The sequence below is a fragment of the Coenobita brevimanus genome, chromosome 1 (genome assembly GCF_032717465.1).
Source record: "Coenobita brevimanus isolate Jiangsu-jjx chromosome 1, ASM3271746v2, whole genome shotgun sequence".
Taxonomy (NCBI): Eukaryota; Metazoa; Arthropoda; class Malacostraca; order Decapoda; family Coenobitidae; genus Coenobita; species Coenobita brevimanus.
In genome coordinates this window covers 58,694,571-58,716,602 of record NC_136954.1, presented here as the reverse complement: position 1 = coordinate 58,716,602, position 22,032 = coordinate 58,694,571, and the positions used below count along the sequence as shown (strand labels likewise).

The 22,032-nt window shown below is 43.1% G+C and overlaps 1 protein-coding gene across 1 annotated transcript; it reads right to left on the bottom strand.

The window, feature by feature from the left end:
• Window positions 1-2,490: 2,490 nt before the first annotated feature.
• Window positions 2,491-21,451, bottom strand: LOC145404665 (sulfotransferase 1C4-like). The gene is made up of 8 exons (XM_080276244.1): window positions 21,362-21,451; window positions 20,387-20,609; window positions 19,379-19,475; window positions 18,421-18,601; window positions 15,128-15,254; window positions 13,932-14,066; window positions 8,313-8,456; window positions 2,491-2,657 (listed from the first exon to the last, which is right to left on the bottom strand). Exons 1-8 carry the CDS (start codon window positions 21,437-21,439, stop codon window positions 2,545-2,547), a joined length of 1,098 nt encoding a protein of 365 aa, XP_080132370.1. The 5' UTR covers window positions 21,440-21,451; the 3' UTR covers window positions 2,491-2,544.
• Between the last annotated feature and the right edge of the window lie 581 nt (window positions 21,452-22,032).

The following is a 22,032-nucleotide window of genomic DNA, read 5'->3' as shown; positions in this document are numbered from 1 at the left end:
TTGTATTTGTCTCACTTTGTTTAAAGAGGATCCTGAAAATACCATGCAGTGGGTTACCTACTATCATTATAAGTCAATTTTTCATGTTCACTTGGTGGAAAAGGGGTGGGAGATGTATAGATCGGTTCTTGGGCCGTATTACATTGGCTTTCAGACATCATCTCTCACAAACAAACAAACAAACAAACAAAAAAAGTAAGACTTATTACAACATGCAAACACTCCAATTAATCAATGTACAACAACTGTCAAACATAATTTACAATGCAGTCTGATTCTACTGTCTGCTGCCAAATCTTGTGCCTAATATGTTTTGTGTAACATTACATTCTTATTCAGTTGCTTAACTAGCAGAATGACCCCTGCAGTCTTCTACTGTGACAGATACTGTAATGACAAAAATTTTGTAATTGTCATCACAACCTAATGTCATATTGTATGTTTACAAAGGAAGAGTACATTTAGTGCAAGGCACTTGCATCTCTAGATACATAAATCAAAGAAGGGACATCCCATGGTCTTTTCCTTCAGAGCCATGAGAAATATAAAGATATTTGCAACACCATATTGCCCATTTGAGGTGAAACAGACTAGAGCTAGGTTGCAACAGTTCAGAAAAGTTAGAAGCAAATGACCAACTTACACCCCTGCAGTGTGACTGAAAAACATGTACCGGTAGCTACCTCTTGATAATTCAAGCCTTTGTGTGCACAGAACATTATCATCACGGACTTGTTTCAAAACACTAAACTGCCAGCAACATTCACCTTCTATTAAAAACATGGAAAAGGCAAGAAGCACTTTCTTCTGTGTAACTGTTACTGTACCATGAGTCCTTTAAAATTCAGTAAACTCATTATTCAGCACTGCATAATCCGGCTTAGCCAGTGGCCAAAATAAACTGGTATCCGGCAGTAAGCATAAAATCTTTTACATTATCTGGCTTGAAGGACTCTTTCTTCTGGCTAAAAATACATTATTATCTGGCATGAGACAGTTGTCATCATCAAACATCCAGCCAAATCACAAAGCAAAAAAAAAAAAAAAAAAAAAAAAAAAGAATGGGGTTATACTGTACTGTAATAAGTGGAGGAGTGCTGAGGGTGGGTTGATGGTTGGTGGGCCTTACACCACACAGGGTGTTGGTGGTGGGTAGGGAGAAGAGTTTTGACTGGCTAAGGCAGGGGAGGGAGAATTCTATTGCAAATTTTGCATTGGCTGGCAGCAGATTTTATTTGCCTCTATGTAGAGTACAACTCTCATGTGTGAGGAGGCTCCCCACGTACAGCTCTTCTCAATAGGGTAGAGTCAAAGGCTTTTCGTCTCATTAACTCTTCTCCTCTTACTGGCTCCCTTCAACCTCTGTCTCTTCACTGCACTGTTGCATTTTGATCTCTCCTATCGCTACTTCAATGGTCACTGCTCCTGTGAACAGTCAGCTTGCATCCCTTCACCTCTACGAGGGGTGCATAGCACCTGGCTAGCAACAAACTCTCATCCCTTTTCTGTCCAACTCTTTAATGCAAGAGTTAACTGTTGCTCCCAGTCCTTCATTTATGCAACAGGTCAACACTGGAACTGTCTCCCTCTGTCTGTATTTCCTACTTCCTATGATCTCCAGTCTTTCAAAGGCAGTGTGTCCATGCATCTCAAAATGATCGAATCTTAAATTTGGCTCTCTTGTATTTTTTTTATTTTTTTCTTGGAAGGAACGGTTTGCTGGCTCCTGGCCTTTGGTTCCCTCTCATGCAGTAGGAAAAAAAAAAAAGTAGGTGCATGTTCTCTCTATATTGTATTCCTCCGCTGCTATGGTGGTGATATACACACAAGCCTACATTGCACTCTAAATCTCTCCCAAACTGTTATTGTAATGGTATGGTATGAGCATCAGTAATCCTACCGTAGTACCGTATAATGCGCTGTACAGTATTCTCCAAAAATGTATTTACATCACGACCACCATCAGCATGAAATGTTTCTGTATGGAAAATTACAGTGTACAGTACTTCACTCTACATTACAATATTTCAATATCAGGAATGTCTTTTAGCTGTTTTCCAATGATTTATAGTGTGAAGTAAGGGTTTTACAATGCGTGTGTTTATACAGGACTGCCAGGTGAAAAAAAGCAGGTCTCCCGGCTGGGGTGACTGATATTATCCCCATCGTCAACATGAAATTGCTTCTGTACATAAAATTATGGTGTTTTTATTATCAGGACATTTTAAAGTGTTTCATAGGGGTTAGACAGTGGATAAGTGTTATAGGGTTGGGGGGTCAGGGGCCTCTAGGGAGGACTTTTGCATAATCTGGCATTTTGACAGTATTCAGCAGGCCTTTGGCTCTATTATGTTGGATAATGTGGAGTTTACTGTATCACATATCTATAAACTATATTACCTCCAGGTCCAGTGCAATCACAGTACCTGTAGTTACCTTTATTATGTTAATAGGACTTATTTTTATTTTTTATTTTTTTTTGGGGGGGTGAATCTTTTGTTAACTGTTTTACATGTCCACATAACTGGATCCACTCCACTAGCACTACTGTAACCACTTGAACTCATGCCCTAGCCCTTTACCCTCCTTCACCATCCACTCTTCAAACTGCTTCACCATTTTGTCATCAAAATACTTACTCCAACCTCCAGATGCACCTGAAACATAAAGAACAGTGTTAACAGTGTGAGTGGCAATCAGATTATTTTAGCTGCCGAATGTGGATGTTGAAAGATAGTATAAGATCAAGTACTGTTTATGAGATTGTTCCTTAAGGCAAGTGAGGCTTCACTTGGCAAAATCAGTCAAATGTTATCCAGAATGAAATGCTTAAGTGGGCCTAATTTATGGAAAGTGAATGAGAAGCATGACATTTTAATGAAGTGTACAGTATGGCAGATGGCATATCAGGCAATGTACCATGCTAAAGCTAACACTCCTGGGAAGAAACTCTTTGTAATCCCTGACTTCCTGGAATCTGACTCAGCTGCTAACCCTTTTGTTGCTGCTTGTGCATTTTGGTAGTATATTCAGCCTAACACCTCAAGATTTTGTCCAACTGGGAAAATTCTAAGCAAAGGCTTCAAAATCTGCCTTGGGCATGCCTTTCTTTGCTACTGTGGGGGCAGGGTGGCTAAGTGATAGTGCGACTATTATATCTCAAAACCAAAGGGTCAAGAGTTCGTGCCCTGCATGGGTAGCTGCCCTACAGGGAGAGGCAGCACTCTTCCATCACCTAGCAGAGCAATGTGATCTATCAAGGTCTGGCCTGGGGAATTCATTTCCCCATTAAAAAAATCTATCTATCTATCTATATACCTAGGCTGCTTCCCCCAAGGAAAGGGAGGTAGCCGAGACAGGACAACTCACTCTCCATTTACTCATCCATTCAAACACATTCATTCACATCTTAGCTCCAAAGGGGAGAACGGACAGATCCTCACCGCATCACACCGCACAAGGGTCAACTGCGCAATGCAATCAGTGACATCCGCAGCAGGGCCCGACAGCAGAACTGGTTTACCCCTGCCACATCATAACAGACCCATCCCCTTACCCGCACCTGACCTGACTAGCTGATCAGACCAAATGCGGGAGAATATCCCCTCAGGGCTGCGTCATCACTTATTCATTCACAATTTCTCTCCATTTATTTCTGTCACGGACAGCCACTCTTCCTTGCTCAATAGACATCCCTCTCGCATCCAGCGCTCTCTTCACACTGTCCATCCATCCTATTCGTGGTCTTCCTCTCAGCATACCTAGGAATTTTATTTAGGCTAATAAACTGTTCCATTCAGTTGCCAGAAAACCTAGCAGTTTAAGGGTCAAATTTGATACAAGGCCGTCACTTCTCAAGAGTGGGTCCAGATTACTCGCTACAATTTTTTTTTTTTTTTTTCAAAAAAGAAACCAAAAGTGAAAACTCAAATAAATTGTGTCACCATAAGACAATCACAAGACAGCCAATGTTAAGATCTGTTTATTTCAACAGAATATAATTCCTGCACAGTGCCTGAAAGGCTGGAGGTCATAGGCAGGGGAAGACAGAGACAGGATGACTGTGCCTGAACTGATCAGTTTTGTATTAAAAAAAAAAAAAAAAAAAAGTCAACTTGCTGTTAAGAGAACTGAACAGAAAGGTGTGTGGAAAAATGAGTGGATGTCAGAAAAACAGTACCTAGTGTAAGAGTAATAATAAAAAGAGAGCAAATCAATACTGTGGATATGAAAAGACAGACTGAAAAGTGTCATAAAGAATGGGAGCTGTGAAATATGAGTAAAAAGCCCTAAATTCTACCCAGTTTAGTATAGCCACAGTGGAGAGTCCAACCCTCATGAGATGTATTGCAAACACATTTGCAAGTCCTCTGTATAAACCCACCATCAATAGCCTATATGCTATTGGCTCACATGCAGTTATTAAGTTTCCAAAGCTGCATTCTCATATGCCTTTGGCAAGGGAGAAATCATCTTAAAAAAAAAAAAAAATGCTGTAGTGCCACAGATGAACCCAATGAAGAAACATCATTAACAAAGGTAGCAGAAGGTTAGTCGTCAACAAGAGGTCTGCAGTGTTGGAACCCTTTTTATGGTACTGAGAGATACAGTCAGGATGCTGTACGAACTACAGTCACAGCTTGGTATATGATGGGGTTACATCAAGTGAAAACCCATTATGTAATGAGTTATTGTTTACCAAGGTTGATATAACATGGGTTGAGTGGGGATAAGGAGGGGGCCAATGACCACAAAACCTTACGAAAGAAAAAAAAACAGGCAGTCTGGTCCAAGTCATCACTAATCCCCCCCCCCCTCCCTCCCCGAGTCTGGGGGACACCTGGAGGGTCTGGACAATCACTTCAAGTGAAGAGAGATGGGGAGAGTGAAATAATGAGGTCAAGGGAAAACAAAGTGTTGCGACCAGGGGAGAGCATAGCGGTGCGACGGAGGGAGACCAGGGTAGTGCGACGGGGGAGCGTAGGGATGAGCCAGGCAGCAATGAAGACACAACTAACATAATGCAGGCATGTGAGACGCAACATAGCGTTTGCCTCCCACTCATTAATGGCCTTAGCTCTTCCTTAGTGCCGGTGGCAAGGAGGAAAAAGGAAATGATGGTGGTTTGCCATGCTACCTTTTTCTTAGTTGTCAGGAGCTCCCTGTATGGCTTCAAATGTTGCTCCTTACTGTACATCATCGCGTCACTCCTCGCAGGGTTTGGGTCCTTGTCCTGGATGTACGAAATTCCCTCATCCATCTTTGCAAGGAACTCCTTCAGTGTCTTGATATCCAGAACACGAAGAGGTTTGTCCTTCCCATCGTACTTGCCACCTTCCTGTGCCTCCCCCGCCTGTTCTTTTAATTCAGTAAGCTCCTCTGTCGAGAGCTGCGTGATGTAATGGGGTCTACAAAAGCCTGTATTGCTCAGAGGCAATGTAGGGGTCCTCTTTTTGACTCAGTGGTAACGTGTATGTCTATGACGCGCGAGGGCCTGAGATCTAGCCAGACCTGTGTAATTTAAGTTTTATTCCGGCTATTACATTGGTTGGCAGCAGTGTGGGATGTGAGGCAAGGCTTGGAGGGCAATGATGTTGCTGACAGCGTCTTAGTCCTTAGAGCCTGGGGGTGGTCCGCAGCACCCCCAATGGTGGCCTCCAATGCCACGCTACCATGTTTGTTAAAACTGACCAAATTAATCACCAAGAAGAGAAAAGAGTGATGTAATGGGGTCTATAACAGCCCGCATTGCTTAGAGGCAAAACAGGGATCCTCTCTTTGGCTCATTGGTAACATGCGTGCTATGAGGTGCGAGGGCCTGAGATCGATGCTCGGCCAGACCAGTGTACGTTTCATTCCGGTTATTACAACGTGGTTATCTAGGACCTCTTGCACATCTGCCTCATCGACCTCCTCAAACCCCACTTTGCATGAGAGGTTGAGGATTGCACAGATGTTCTCCATTGCTGAGAACCCTGTGATGGAGTGAATACATTCTGGCCATACTTTTCTACAAATGCTGTTCAATATGCTCGACTCTACTTCCTTCCACACGGTCATGATGTTGTTAGTGTTCTTAACGTTATATTTTTTTTTTTTCCAAAACTGATGCACTGCATCAGTCTTTCCCAAGACATTTGCCCTCACCATTTGCTCGATGGTGTGGTTGAGGTATTGGGCCTTAAAAGCGGCAATGACACCTTGGTCCATGGACTGGAACAATGAAGCTGTGTTGGGGAAGTAGGTACGCTACCTTGATATCGTCCACCCAGTCCTTCACGCCATCAGGGTGGCTTGGGCAGTTGTGTGCCAGGAGGAAGAAGCGGTTTGCCAGATTGCTCCAGCAGGCACGCTCGTGAAGGTGGGGGGACGAGTAGCCTGCCATCTGTGATCAGCAGAGTGCAGAAGTCAGCCAAGATCTGGAGTTACTCTTCCAAACAACCCCAAGGTTCTCCTTCATATACCCCGCCAGTGCCTGCGAGTTCTTTCAATGATAAATGAGCAGGAGTTTGAGCTTAAGCTCCCCTTCTGCATTTGCACCAAGGAGGTGGGTGAGACAGTCCTTAACTACCTTAAACCCTGGCAAACATCTCTTCTTTGCTCATGTACGACTTATGGGAGATTCCAAAACAGGCCCATCTCACCAAAATTCGGGACCTGTTTAGGAATGTATCCCTCTTCTTCTATGGCTGCCTTCAGCCTCCCAGGGAAGGCCTTAGTTGCCATGTGGTCAGCATTAGCAGCCTTCCCATGCATGGTCACATGTCTAAGGGCAGCATGGTACATGAACCACTCCAACTTACCCGTGCTGGCGTTGAACTCCCCCTTGGTCACGATTCCTTTCTTGTCTTTGAGATCCTTCCACAGACTGAAAATGTTGTACAAATAAAACTATAATGCAAGGGCTGCTTTGCTTGGTTAAGTTCATTAACCCACAGTGCTCAGACATGCACCATCTCCTTTATAATGGGCTCCCTAGTTTTGGTTAGGTGCATAGCAGTTAGAGTAGGCACGTTCTGTGACAGCTAGGACACCATCAGATTTTCCAATAATGGCAAAGATTATGAACTGACAGCTTTAGGGCCTTGGCGATCCTGTTTGCCCTCCTGCCCCTCCTTATGGTACTTATCAATGTCTAGCTTCACATCAAGGAAAAGACTATGCCTTACCCTTTTAGGTTTGCCCTTGGCAGCATCAGTAGCACCATGCTTTCCATTAGAGGTACCACCGGACATGATTTCCAAGTCTCAATTTTCAGTTATTTCAAACAAAGATGTCTCTCTCCACTTATTATAGCACACTGCACTATTCATTGCACACTTGCACTGTTATTTCATTATAGCAATGGTGTTTCAATTGCCTTGCACATGCGAGGGAAAGGGAAATGTTACCCCGAGCTAGACCTTATTAGATCATACAGCCCTGCTAGGTGACGGGAGGGCGTTACTCCTCCCGGCATGGCAGTTACCGAGCGTGACTCGAGCTCACGACCCCCTGATCCCGAGTCCGATGCTCTGCCACTGAGCCACCCTGCCCCCTTGCCCATTCGAGATGATTAGGTAATTCAAAGAATGCAAGAGAGATGATCACAGTGCGGGGACAAGTGAGTGAATGGATGAGCGAGACAGGGTCTTCAAGGGGGTGGCGCAAACGAGGCTGCATGCACAGAGGCATAAGATAGAGGTTCTACGCATGTACAGTAAACACTTAGCAACCATCTTTGGTCAAACGTTTGACTGTTTGCTTGAGTGCATTGCCACGTCTGCACAGGATTGTCATACATGGCCATCACAATCATCATATACTGTAAGTGGATTTCACTATTGTTAAAGCAAAACTGGGTACGACTTTCAGTCCGTTGTTATATTGATTTATCGTACACCAAACACGTAACAAGACCTGACTGCAGTTCAGTTAATTCCTGAGGAACAGCAGAGGCACTTTTGGATTTTAGCCATCCAGTGCTAAATAATCACCCAAGGGAAGCATTATGCCTCTTACTGATTAAGGAAAGAAAAGAGGTACATTAGTGGAACAGTACGTGGAAAAAGGCCCACAGATGCAGCAAGCATTAAAATACATGTATCCTGTAAATCAGACATTCATAAGAAAAAAAGATAGGATATGCTCCACTTAGGCAGTGTTTTCAAAGATAGCAATTCCATGTACAGTGCATTACTGGTAAGAACACTGATAATTTAGAATTCAGAATGATCAGATATCTGAAATTATTTATGATAATGATTTTGAAAGTGTATTAAAGAAACTGCTGTAGTGACCTTCCAAAAATATCAGTTAACTTCTTGACCTACCCTCTCTGACAAATCCACCTTCCTTTGTGTCCATGATGCCAAGGTCAGCCTCAGCTTGAGCATTAGTTGCAGGGTTTTTCTTCATCGAGTCAATGTGCAGATGTTTGGTCAGCCCCACGAGCTGCTCCTTATTCAAACTTTTGCCTAAACACAAATGGAACACGTGTCAGATATGCAAAGTGATGGCTACCTTCCTGTGGAGAATTATTATTTTTCAGTTATGATAAAATCTTCAGTGGCAGGTGAGGGCACCCATCATCAACACAGTGTAGCGGTACTCTATTTTAGGGTAGCTCTACAATGAGTGGCAAGCCAAATGATTTCCTGTAAACCAGGAAATCATTTACAATGCTGGGTGGTAACCTTATAACCAACCAACATGTGTTCCCTACGTGATAACATGTGGGTTGGCGGAAGTTTAGTGCCCATCCCCGGAAAATTATCTATCTGTTGCCAGATGCCTTAATTCCGTAAGGGGTGGCCACAAACAAATCGCCTCCATGTCGCCCTGTCCCCCGGAAAACAACTAACTAAAAATATGAGAAAGAAGCCTCAGACCAGGACTGACCAAAAGGTGATGACTAAGGACCGAACAAAGGACTTGGTACGGATTGCGACATAGAAAGTAAGGTGTGCGAATGATGAGGTGAAAGAGAGAGATTGTCCAGGTGCTTGAGGATGTATGGGGAGTAACTGAGACAAAATGGCGGTGAAACTGTGAGAGGTTGGGAGTATGGATGGGGTATACGTATGGGAGTAGGTGAGAATGAGGGGCAAAGGAAGGAGGTTGTATTGATGTGTGCAAGAAATGGAAGGTGAATACTGTATAAGAAAGTATGGATCCGTCGGCTCAAGGATTGTGTAAGATTGAAAGTTGGACTACAAATGTGGGCGACTGTGTGTGTGAATGCTTCAACGCAAGATCATGCAAGTAGAGTGAAAGAAGAGTTCTGGACAAATGTGGAAGCATGTATGGAAAAGTTTGAAAGGAATGAGAGGGTGTTTTTGATTGGAGATAGGCCTTTGAGTGGAAAAGTATCCCGGGAGTGTGCAGGTGGATGGAGTAGTTGGAGAGAGGTATGTGCCTGCAGAAGTGGATGAGAATGACAGTGCTCTAGTGGACATTTGTGCAGGGAGAGGGTTAGTGATAGACAATACCCTCATTAGACACAAAATGATCCACAGGTATACGTGGCGAATGATGAGAAGGGTGGGCAGTGAACTGAATGAACGGAAGGCAATGATTAATTATGTATGTGTGGATGACAGAATGAGGTGTGTAATGGATGCAAGCGCATGCAGAGGTTAGGGGATTCGACTTTCTGACCACCACATGGTGGTGGTGAAGGTCAAGGTTCAAATGAAATGGAGGAGTAGGAGAAGGGAAGGACAGGAGAAAGTACTCCATACAAGGAGAGTAGAAAGCTTACAAGAGGATGGAAAAAAGGCAGAATATAAGAGAGAAGTGAGAAGCGATTGGGTAAATATGATTTGGAGCAGATGGGGGAAGTGGAAGGTGTGTGCAAGACATTTACAGAAGAAATCTGCAGCTTGTGAGGCGGTGTATGGGGTGAAGAGAAGACAAAAGGGGATGCAAGGAACAGCATGGTGGAATGAAGAGGTGGGAGGCTGTGGCACAAAATTAGAATGTTTATAGTAAATGGATGAGAAACGGGCGTGGAAGAAGTTGAGAGACGGCAGAGAAAGTTATATGTAGAGTGGAAGAGAGCTGAAAAGAATAGTAAGAAGAGAGTGGATGAGGAATGTAGACAGAATTTCAGTGTAAAGTGGAGGGAATGTAAGAAAATGTTCCGGAAAGAGGTAAAGAGAGTAAGACAGGGAGATAAAGAAGTAAGTCGGGGAGCGAAAGATAATAATGGTAGATTGCTAGTGGAGAAGGGAGAAAAAGTGAGCAGATGGAGAGAACACTTTAAGGAATTGCTGAACAAAGAGAATGAAAATAATGTGCGTATAAGTGGCTGGAGAATGGCTGGGAGAAGGAAGGGGGTGAGAAGACAGGAAGAAATCAGTAGGATGGAAGTGCTGGAAGCAATGAAGAAAGTCAAACTGGAGAAAGCCCCAGGAATTGAAGGAGTGTGGTGTGGATGTGGTGCATTTAAGTACTGTACTTGGGTAGTGTGATGAGTAAGGATGGAAGTTTAGAGGGTGAAGCACTTGAAAGGGTATACAATGGGGAAGAATTCGCTGGTTCTTTGAAAGCAGTAATAAGGAACAGGGAAGTGAGCATGGAAGTAAAAAAGTCACCGCATGACGGTATTGTCATCCCAACCCTAGCAAATGGATAAGAAGCTTGGACCTTGCTGAAAGGAAACGAGTGAGAGCAGGGGAAATGAGTTACCTGAGACGAGCATGTGAAGTTACGTGGTGAGACAGACTGACAAAGAAAGACGTGTTTTGGTGTGGGTGGTGGATGTGGTGAAATGCGTTAGGAGAAATACATTAAGGTGGTTTGGCCATGTGGAGAGGATGGCGAGCGAGAGACAAACAAGGAAAGAGTATGCGGGTGAGGTGGAGGGGGGGGGGAGAGGAAGAGGGAGGCCAAGGATGAGATGGAGGGATGGAGTGGAGAGGTATATGAGAGAGAGGGGTGTGGGAGGTGGGAGCAGGGCAGTGAAACGGCGTTGGACAGGGACGTGACATGGAGGAAATTTGTTTGGGGCCACCCTTTATGGGACTGAGGTGTCTGGCAAAATAATAGATATAAAGATAGATAACATCTTTCTTGTTTTTATTCCTACTGCTAACAACAAATTTCATACACTTCAGGGGAGACATTTTAGAGTGAAAGGGAAAATATCCCCCATTGCCCATTTATTATGATAACATCCTGTTTACTGTTTTCTTAATTTATCACTACTGTACTGCTGGGCGCCTAAAGGCCTAGAGTCAGAAAGCCTCAGTTGGACTAATATCATACTGGCCTGCACGTGGGTATGATCCCTTAAGAGGTGACCAGAAGTACATAAATACAAAAAAATGATGAAATGCTTCCTTTTACCCAAATATTGAGAATGGCCATGGTACAGCTGAAAATTTCTAAAGACTAGAGACTAAATCAAGTGCCAAAACCAACTATTTACTCCTAACAGTTGCTTGAAACCATTTTGAAAAAAGAAAATTGAGATGTGAAATGATATTTGTAACAATTTTTGAGTCTTTGCATGGACTCTATACATGTGGCTGAATGTTTTCTGCTTGAGCGTGAAGACCGTGTGACTAAAGTTTATAGCCCTGTTTTAGTCTTGCCAGTAACTCACAGGTTGATGGTAGCCACCCATTTACTACCTTACTGACAAAGGAAGAGTAACTAAAGCCACTCTTCCAATGTCAGTCAGCTAACAGCACTGTGATCTTGGAACTGCTTATAGTCACCTGGTATGAATGGCTGCACAGGTCATGAATTTAGCAATCAAATAGAAAGAAAATGCAGTAGATGACCAATAGAACAGGTAGTATGAAAAACAAGAAGCAATTAACAACACACGCAATGCAACTGGTGATATCCCTGCAACTCTGTTTGGGTATGAGAAATGTCTGCTGGTTATTACTGGAAAAGAATGTTACATGCCACCCTCCTGATTGCAACATTCAATGATGAAATAGTTAACTCCTGAATTACTGGTATATTGCAGTGTATAAGGTTATATTTATTTGAAGAAACTTCCTAATATGACTGAAAATGCAATCATCCATCCATTATCCAACTCAGTATTACTGAAGAAAGAGCCTAGGGCCCAGAGCTATGTTACTCGGTCTAGTCATGAAAGGCGAGAATGATCAGCCGCTCACCCTAGTATCAATGCATGAGCAGTAAAGCCCAACCCTCAGAAGTAGACCCCTATGGCCCACATCCAGTTGAACAACCTTAACACACTTGATCATCAAGCGTCTAAAAAGTGTACGAGGGCAGTAGAACTAACGCACTGCATCATTACACAGCACGGAGGCCTAACCTGATCTCCCTGCATGCAACAGAGAACTGTCCCACGATGAGGAAAGTATTCAAGAGCTATATGGGAGTAAAAAATAGAAATGCACCATACTATGTGAGGCCGCCAGCGGAGAAGGAGCTTACAGTACATGCCATGATAGCTAAATAGAGAATTTAATGTTTAAAGTCTTGCAATAATTACCGACACAGTTTTGACTGAAATGGTTATGATACACTAAATAATTGCTCTGGGCGAGTTCTGTTTAGTCATACTCTAAAAAATATATAAAAAGCGAAATTCTTATTATATCAGAAATTAGTGGTAGGTGGTGGCGACCATCATCCACTCACTTGATGTAGTGCTGCCTACTTCTTCCTTAGCCTTTATTATTCTATTTCTGTGCCTGCCCTCCTCTCTTCCTATTTCTCACATCTTTCCTGTCACTACTTATTGCTTTTCTTTCCGTTACAGGTGGCTTTACATTGAGTGACAAGCCAATTGGTTTCCTGTAAGCCAAGAAACCATTTACAACGCTGGGTGGTAACCATATAACCAAACCATACGTGCTCCCTACGTGTCAAGTGGGTTGGTGGAGGGTTAGTGCCCCTCCCTGTAAAACAAATAACTCAGAGTCAAATGGCCACCCCGTACGGGATTATGGCGTCTGGCAATAGATAGATAGATAGATAGATATTTTCTCGACCCATAGAAAACATGCATAAGCTCAACATTATGTTACCAAATAAACCTCTTAGGTGAAAGCAATAAACTATATAAGTTTTTCTTTTTTTTTCATCTTAATCCTATTAGTTGATTTTTAGCGAATTTTTATAAATCAAAATTAAGAAATGGCGGGGGACAGGGCGACGTGGAGGCGATTTGTTTGTGGCCACCCCGTTCGGGATTGAGGTGTATGGCAGTAGATAGACAGATAGATAGAAAATTAAGAAATACCGTACCGGTACTTTTTGACGAGCCTTTCAATTTAATAAAGACATAGTAAAGACATAAACAAAAATTTTTTAGCATAGCATTTATTCTAGGAACACTCACCAATCCAACAAGGCCATTATGCTTATGAGGCTTGATTGATGGAGAGAGCTAGTAGTCCAAGAGGTCGTCATCTGGGTCAGACTCTATGTCCCCATGACGTCCCCACCTTGCAGTTGCTGCTGTGTTGCGAATATTTCCTCAAAGAAGGGCTGATGAGCTTGTGGTACATACTGTGTGAGGTCCTTAAGGTCTTTCAGTTTCTCTGGAGTCATCAGAACTTGATTTGGATATTTTAAAGAGAGCACTATGTTTGCAAGATTGAACTTTGCAGCATCGTACTTTTGAGCACGACCTTTCTGGAGTTTCATCTTCACAGGTTCTTCTAAGTCCCCATACAGATACTTGACTTCAATTCCAGTGGGTTTGGGAGGGAGAAAGCAAGCCACTCTCGACGTTATGTACAGCAGAAGAATGGACCCTTTATTATGACTTGTTTCACCACGCTGATAGAGGAGGTCTTGCGCAGAAACTTACCATGCACAACTCAAAATTGGCAACTCAGGCGTGTAAGCTCCTACTCCGCTGGGAACCTCAGATAATTACTGAAAACGTAAGTATACTACAACTACCCTAATGGAGTGCAAAAGCAATACCGTAAAAACATAAAAGTAACCTAGGAATTTGGCAACCCTGGTGATGGCAGCTGGAAGGTCCTTCTTCATGTCCTCATAGGTCAGTATGAGGAGGTTGTGGTGATGCTGCAGCTCCCATGCCTCATGCAGATGCTCCCAGAATGGTGACCACATCACTGCAACCACAATACAGATTATACATAACATTAAGGGCATAACGTGTCCTAGAGTATATAAGACAACACTCTACTGAAAGTAATACAGCTGGTGTTTAAGCTAACTTTTAATTTCAGAGGTGACTACCTGTAACTTCACTGTAAAACGCTCGTAAAAAGCAAATAAAACCTTTTAGTGGTACGGTATGAAAATTCCAAAAGTACACCAAAGCTCCTCCTCGTGTGTGTGTGTGTGTGTGTGTGTGTGTAATTCACCGGGTCAGTCAGGATCACTTGATGGTCGTGATCATCAGCTTTTACCCTCCAGGAAGGGAGCTGAGAGCCCATACAGTCCGATCTAAGGGCAAGGCTGTGACCTTCACACACACACACACACACACACACACACACACACACACACACACACCCGTCCCCTTGCTCAAGGGGGACAATAACCACCCACTTCGTCAGTGAAACTTTTCGCAACCTAAGCGAGGAGCGAACTCCCGTCTACCAGATGGCAAGCGAGTAGGCTACCATTGAGCCAGCGAGCGGTCTGTGTGTGTGTGTGTGTGTGTGTGTGTGTGTGTGTGTGTGTGTGTGTGTGTGTGTGTGTGTGTGTGTGTGTGTGTGTGTGTGTGTGTGTGTGTGTGTGTGTGTGTGTTTTATACATAATAACTGGTAGTCATGTGGTTTACACAAACACTAAAGTGAACTGAATATAGTGACCCCCACCTCTCTCTCCTAAACTCCGGAAATGATTCAAGTTTTTGATCATCTGTACCACACCCACATTTATGTGTGGTGATCTGGAACCGCTCAAGCTGTTTCCATTTACAAACCAGAAGGTCTGATAATGGAAGTGCAATTCTAGACAAAAATCTAAAAAATAAAAAAAAATAAAAAAAGCATGAAGGAGGAGAAAAAAAAAAGAAAAAAAAAAGACTAACCAGTTCTGTTTCTTAGAGTATGTATGAGGTAATTACTTGTAGTTCTTAAATGTATGGTGCCAATATAGGTAAAAGCTGTATAGTGTAGTCCTGGCAGTCTGTTATGTAGTGATAACACCGATTCATTCTTACCTTGCTCTTTGAGGAAGTACCTAAAGAACGTTTTGAAGTCTCCATCAAAGCCATGTGTGGGCCACATGCGGTGATGATGGTAGTATGACACCACCACATCTCTTGGGTCCCTGGCCACATATATAACCTGCACAATATCACAATGTAAATAAGAACATGGGACAGGGAAAGAGCAGTATGTGATTCCTGTCACGACCACGACTATAACAAGTGATTTAAGTACGGCCCCAGTATCCCATCAAAGTTAATAGGCTAGATCCTGATACCACCTTACGCTCTATGCACCCCCATTACTTTTCAACACTTATCACAAAGATGCCCAGGACGAAGCCACCGTCCCCGCTCCAGCTACCACAGAAAACCAATGCCGAGGAGACGGGAAGCAGCCTCGCCCCACCGTGAGGATCACCACCATACGAGCTTCCAAGCCAGAGGGACACAGGAACTGCGCACACACCACCACTAACCCCCCCTCTCGCCCCTAGCCGCAGCCAACCTACCATCGCGACCAGAGCCCCCAGTACTGCAAATAGCCAGAGCTCTACAGTCCTGTACTAACTCGATGACGTACTAAGGAGAGGGCTCGATGGTTCTCTGACTCCAGCTTCAATCGACGTTGGCTCAACTCGATGTCACAAGGGAGCTGGCCCGACGCGACTCCGTGGATTCGCCAAGTGAACTGGCCTGAAAGCAGTCCAGTCACAAAGAAGCCACGAAGTCTCCATTCACCAACTGAATTGGCCCAAATCGGTTCAGACACGACGTCTCCATTCCTGTGTGCCCACTTTGGAAACAGTCCACATTAATCTCTGTACCCTAGGTCCTTAGTGAGAGCTAGATATCTGCTTTTCCCTTTCAGAATTAAAGTCGCAGTTTCTCCCTTTTTAGCCTTTGCCTTCCTGATATACTTTTAACAACATCCTACAGTACAGACGTAAAATCACCTCCCGGATTTCCCACTTTTCCTTGTGTATAGACTTTGTGGCTATCTCACCTCCCGGATCTACCCCTTTTCCCCGTGTATTGACTTTGTGGCTATCTCCCCAGCGCATCTGGAGTAGAGGTCCCTTCAGGTCCTCAGGTTATGAACCCATATAACGGATTGACCATTTACCTTGTATGTCCTGTATGTCTTTGACCTGATGTTATCAGTGTTGTACTGTATCTAGAGGTTAAGGATAGTAATAAACCCGTTGTATTGCCGTCCTGAATTTGTGTTCTCGCCTTGTACCACTGGAATGTAGCATTAGTGTGTTTTGTGTTCCTTCCTGTTTAGAAGAACCCGAAGAAATCAGGTTATCGTATGCATAACAATCTGTCTATCTATTGCAAGACGCATTAATCTCGAAGGGGTGGCCACAAACAAATCGCCTCCATGTCGCCATGTCCAAAGCCATTTCACTGCCCTGCTCCCAGTTCACACACCCCTCTCTCATATACCTCTCCACTCTATCCCTCCATCTCATCCTTGGCCTCCCCCTCCCTCTCCCCCCCCCCCTCCACCTCACTCACATACACTCTCCTCGTCAGTCTCTACCTCTTCATCTTCTCCACATGGCCAAACCACCACAGTGTGTCTCTCCTAACGCTTCCTGTCACATCCACATCCACATCACAGCGCTCCTTCACTTCCTCATTTGTCAGTCTGTCTCTCCATGTGACTCCACAGCTCCTCTCAAATACAGTAACTCATTTCCACTGCTCTCACTCTTGACTTGTGTCCCTCCAAAAAGGTCCAAGCTTCACTTCCATACGTTAGGGTTGGTGTCACAATACTGTCATGCAGTAACTTTTTCACTTCCATGCTCACTTCCCTGTTCCTTATCACTGCTTTCAAAGAACCAGCAACCTTTCTTCCTTGTTGTACACTTTAAAGCACTTCAACCTCTAAACTTCCAACCTTACTCATTACACTACACAAGTAATTAAACGTACTCACATTTTCCTTCTCCTCCTCATCCAATCTCACTGTACATTCAGTGACTTCATTTCTCTCAAATACCATAACTTTACTCTTCTCTACACTCAACTTTAGATTCTGCTTCTTACACACTCTCCTAAACCCAATCACCAAGCCTTGCAACTCCCCTTCGTCTTCATTTAACAACACAGCATCATCTGCAAACAACAATACAGGGAGTTTCCACACACTGCCCTCTCTCATTAGGGCCACTCCAACATCCACTGCCCTACTTTGTATCTCTTTTATAGCCCATGGAGACATGACACATCCCTGTTTCAACTCAACCTTCAAATTGAAAAATTCACCCAGTTCGCTGTTCACATGCATTGCAGCCTTACCACCCTCATACATACCGGTACTCTTCATAGCATTCAAAATCTTCCTATTTACTCCATATATTCTTAATACTTTCCACAATCCTTGTCTATCCACCCTGTCATATACTTTTTTCCAAATCCATGAAGGCCGCATACAACTTCCTTCCCTTCTCTAGAAACTTTCCCACTAACGACCTAAGAATGAATATCTGATCTACACAACCTCTTCCCTTCCTAAAACCTCCCTGTTCTTTTCCAATTAATTCCTCTGTTATTTCCCCAACTCTGTCAGTAAGTATCCTAACATATACTTCTCCTGTTACACTAAGAAGACAAATGCCCCTATGATTCCCACACACATCTTTTTCCCCTTTTCTTTTGTGCAAGGAATAATTATACCTGACTTCCAATTCTCCGGGACTTCACCTTCCTCCCAGGCTAATCTGCACATCTTCCACATCCATTCTTCTACTATCTCTCCCCCACGCTTCAGCATTTCACCACACACTCCATCAATCCCTGGGGCTTTCCCAATTTTGACTCTTTTTATTGTTTCCACAACTTCCATCCTACTTGTTTCTTCCTCTCTTCTCACATCCCTCCTTGTCCCAGCCATTCCCCAGTCACCTATATTCTCATTACTTTCATTCTCCGTGTTCAACAATTCCTTAAAGTTTCTCTCCATCTGCTCACTTTTTCTCCCTTCTCCGCTAGTAATCTACCATTTTGATCTTTCACTCCCCAACTAACTTCTTTAACACCCTGTCTAACTCTCTTTACCTCTTTCCTAAACAATTACAAGTGCAATTTTTCGTGAATAGTTTGATAATTTACGGTATTTGTTAACAGTTTAAAGTCTTCAGTCTGTTATAATGGCGAAACACTGTTCTAGCGATGGTGCTGATAATGCAATGCCTTAGCATTCTCTATTTTCATACAGCAAAATGTATCCTAGGATATTTATTTCACAACAGCCTAACCATCCAAACATAACCACCATCTATCACCGTTACCTTACAAGTATCCAGCAGGGTAGGTGGAAGGAGTGAGAATGGCATGTGAGTTTTAATTGTCCGTGGGTGAGGGAGTTTGACTGCCAATGACAGCCAAAAGCCAGGCTCAAGACATTCAGTTGGTATCTTGCCTCGAAACTCTGGTAGCTGGAAAACTTTGGGGTCCAGCACATGGTCAGCTCTGAAGAGACAATGGTAGACAGTCAGATATCACCTGCACTATACAGCTAGCTTCAGTGCCATAATGTACTAGTCACCAAAGGCTTTGTAGTTGGTAGTGTCATGACGTACCTATACTATAAACTACGATTTATCTTTATGTTCAACCTCCATGCCCACTCAGTTATAGCATTATATTACATTCCTCCACGTCTAGCTTCAGTAGATAACATGGGCAGAGGAAGGGATTTTTTGCCTCTGGAGCAGTGCCCTTTAGATAGTTGGATATGCGTCACTGCTATCTTCTGACTCAGGGTCTGCCAATTTTTAATGGCACAGTAACGATATTCCTAATTTTCAAATTGCTGTGCAGTGACAAACCGAAAAGCACACCTAAAGATTACGTGACAGTCTTTTCAAGAATTCATCACTGGGTCTTATTCTTAGAATAAAGTAGGTTTCACTTCATCTTAACTGTAGTTGGTATGTTTGTTTTCAACTAAGGGAACTAGGCTACTTTCACAACTTAATACCTGTACTGCAGTAAGTCGTGGTTGCATAAAATTCAATGAAGCTTACTTATTATGTAGGAATAAGTCTCCTTGGTTAGGTCAAACCAACAAATCGACTGAAAGATTATTTTCTTTATGTATGAAACATTAAAGTTCTCTTGTATTTTAATCATGTAAATGATAATAATTGATAATATAATTAAAGTGAAAGATAAAAAAGTGTAATAAACAAAATAATCAAGGAGTAGGTGGCAGGGAAACAGCCCACGAGACGCCGCATAACTTACTCGATAAAGGGAAAGCGCTCGTCCAATATGACCTTGGCGCCCTCGTAGTCCAAGTTATGCACCAGCAGCCACACCATTTCTTGAGTCCATGTTGTGCCTGAAAGGGTGAAGGTGGGGCTAGGGAGGGTTATAGATAGATAGATAGACAGATAGATAAAAGTAGACTGAGGAATAAAAAGGAAAATGACAAGAAAAGGGAGAATAAAGAATAAACTGAGGACCTAGACGGTAATATCCAATTTATTTTACCCATTTGAGACCATAATGTACCTGGACACACACACACACACACACACACACACACACACAAGGGGGGGGGGGACGGTAAGGTCGAGAGGGCAGCAGGAGGCAAGGAGGAATAAAGAAATAAGAAAAGGGAGAAATTAAGGAATAACGAGACAGAAAGCAGTGGGAGATGATGTGAGAAGGAGAGGGGGTTGATAGGAGGGAGAGGGAGATGATGAACATGTGAAGGACTGAATGAGGAAAGAATGGAAGGGAGGGGAGGAGATTAGGACTAAGGAGATATGGGCATGGGAGGGGGTGAAATTATAGAGGAAGAGGAAGAGGATAAGGGAAGAGTGGGAGGGGGTGAGCTTACCCGGTGAAGGCATGCTGAGAGGGACTACTGGAAACGTGGGAGGGGGTGAGAGTGACGATGAGGGAAGGAGAAATTTGAGGGGAGGGTAGGAGGGGTGAGGGAAGGATAGGCAAGGGTGAGGGAGTGCGGGGTGGGTTAAGGGTATGACGGGAGGGGATATGGACATAGGTAAAGTGAGGATGGAGTTAGGGTGGAAAGGGGTGAGAGAGGGTAGGATGGAACGGGGTGAGTGAGGGTAAGGTGAAAAGGGGTAAGTGTGGGTAAGGGGGGAGAGGGAGGAGTGAACCAAAAACACTCCCCGGAGGCTTATTGAAACTTGCTACCCGGATTATACAATTTTCAAACGAGTTAAGCACATACAGCTTATACATGAATCCAATATCTAAACTAACCTAACCTGACCTTACCTGACTTTGGATAGGTGGCCACGAAGACATCGGTAGGGTGGACTTCAAAATTGATATAACTGCTGGCGTAGTCCTTATAGATGCCTTGGAAGAAGTATCCCTTAGGTTGGACTCTCACGGCCCCGGAGAGGTAGCCGTGGAAGTCCCTTTTGATTCTGTCATTCTCGTCTTCAGGAAGAGGTTCGATGGAAAACGGGATATCCTGGGACATTTTGGCGCACTCCTGAGGAAATGGATGAAAATACGGAAATATAAAAGTTGGCACAAGAAAGGAGAGTGAGAAGATGGAGTGACTGATAACAGAAGATAAACTAGATTAAAGTTTCTAAATAATACGGCTGATAAGATTAAGTGGTCGATAAGGACCGAAGAGTGAAATTAAGAGGTGGAAGAATGAAAAGGAAGTACAAAACGGAAAATATACAGAAATATAAAGAAAGATCTAATGAAGCTCAAAGGTCATACACTAAAAAAAAAAAAAAAAAAAAAAAGAGAATAATAAATATGATAAATAGTAAATGGAGACAAACGGGGAATATTATATATATATATATATATATATATATATATATATATATATATAGTTACGACGAGGTGGGGGCTAACCAAACAGCAGTGATGAAAAAAGGGTGAGGGGGAAATGAAACTGCTATTTAACAATACCTTACTTAACATTAACTTTAACTACAAAGCACAAAATCAAACAGGGTCGAACAGGATTATGAAACTAAGAATTGCAGAAATTATCTTAAAGTTGCAAACATCAGTAATAATGGTATACAAGAACACTGAAAACAAGCCCATGGGTTTCTAAACAGCTGGTGGGCACAACAAAGACTATAAAATCAAAGATACAAACTCTTGACACGAATAAAATGGATGTCATTATGATTCAGTTCTTAGAGTAAATAACTGTAATATCACTAAGTACAACCTAACATGGAGATCTGGTGATGACACTAAACATTAACTCACATGTGGCAGATATTCACTACAAAATCGTATATACAGTGTCTCAAAGTAGAGCACATAACCCCTTGGTTTTAACTTCATTCACTAATTCCCCTTGGCAACTTTCATTCTTTGAAGATTCTCCCCCCCCCCATGGAGGAGACCGGGCCCTATATTAACCCGGTCATCCTTGGTAACAGACAACCCGGCTTTTATATAAACTCAGAAGCACTTTGAAGATTCTCTCCTCCTATACTGTAGAGGGGACAGGGCCCTATATTAGCCAGGTCATCATTGGCAACAGACAACCCGGCTTTTATATAAACTCAGAAGCACGAAAGGCGTAACAGAAACTCATTCATAAGGCTGAAATTAACATAGGCAGATACAGGAAGGTAGCTCTAACGCAACACAAAGGGGTATGCAAGAGTCTAGACCTGATGTGCGGATCAGCTTGTCTCCAAGGCTGAGAACTAAGGGAAAGTGGTGATGGTTTGGAGAGTGGGATGGTTCAGACAGTTTATCTCCTGAGAAAGGTATGGGACCAGCGCTCTTTCCCACGGCTGGGGTTATAAAATTCTTATTTATTCACACATGGGCTAAGCATGATGGAACAAGTACATAATAAATGCTCTGAATAACACGTGAATACAAAAAATTTTATCCGTCACACGCAACAATATATAGATAGAAAG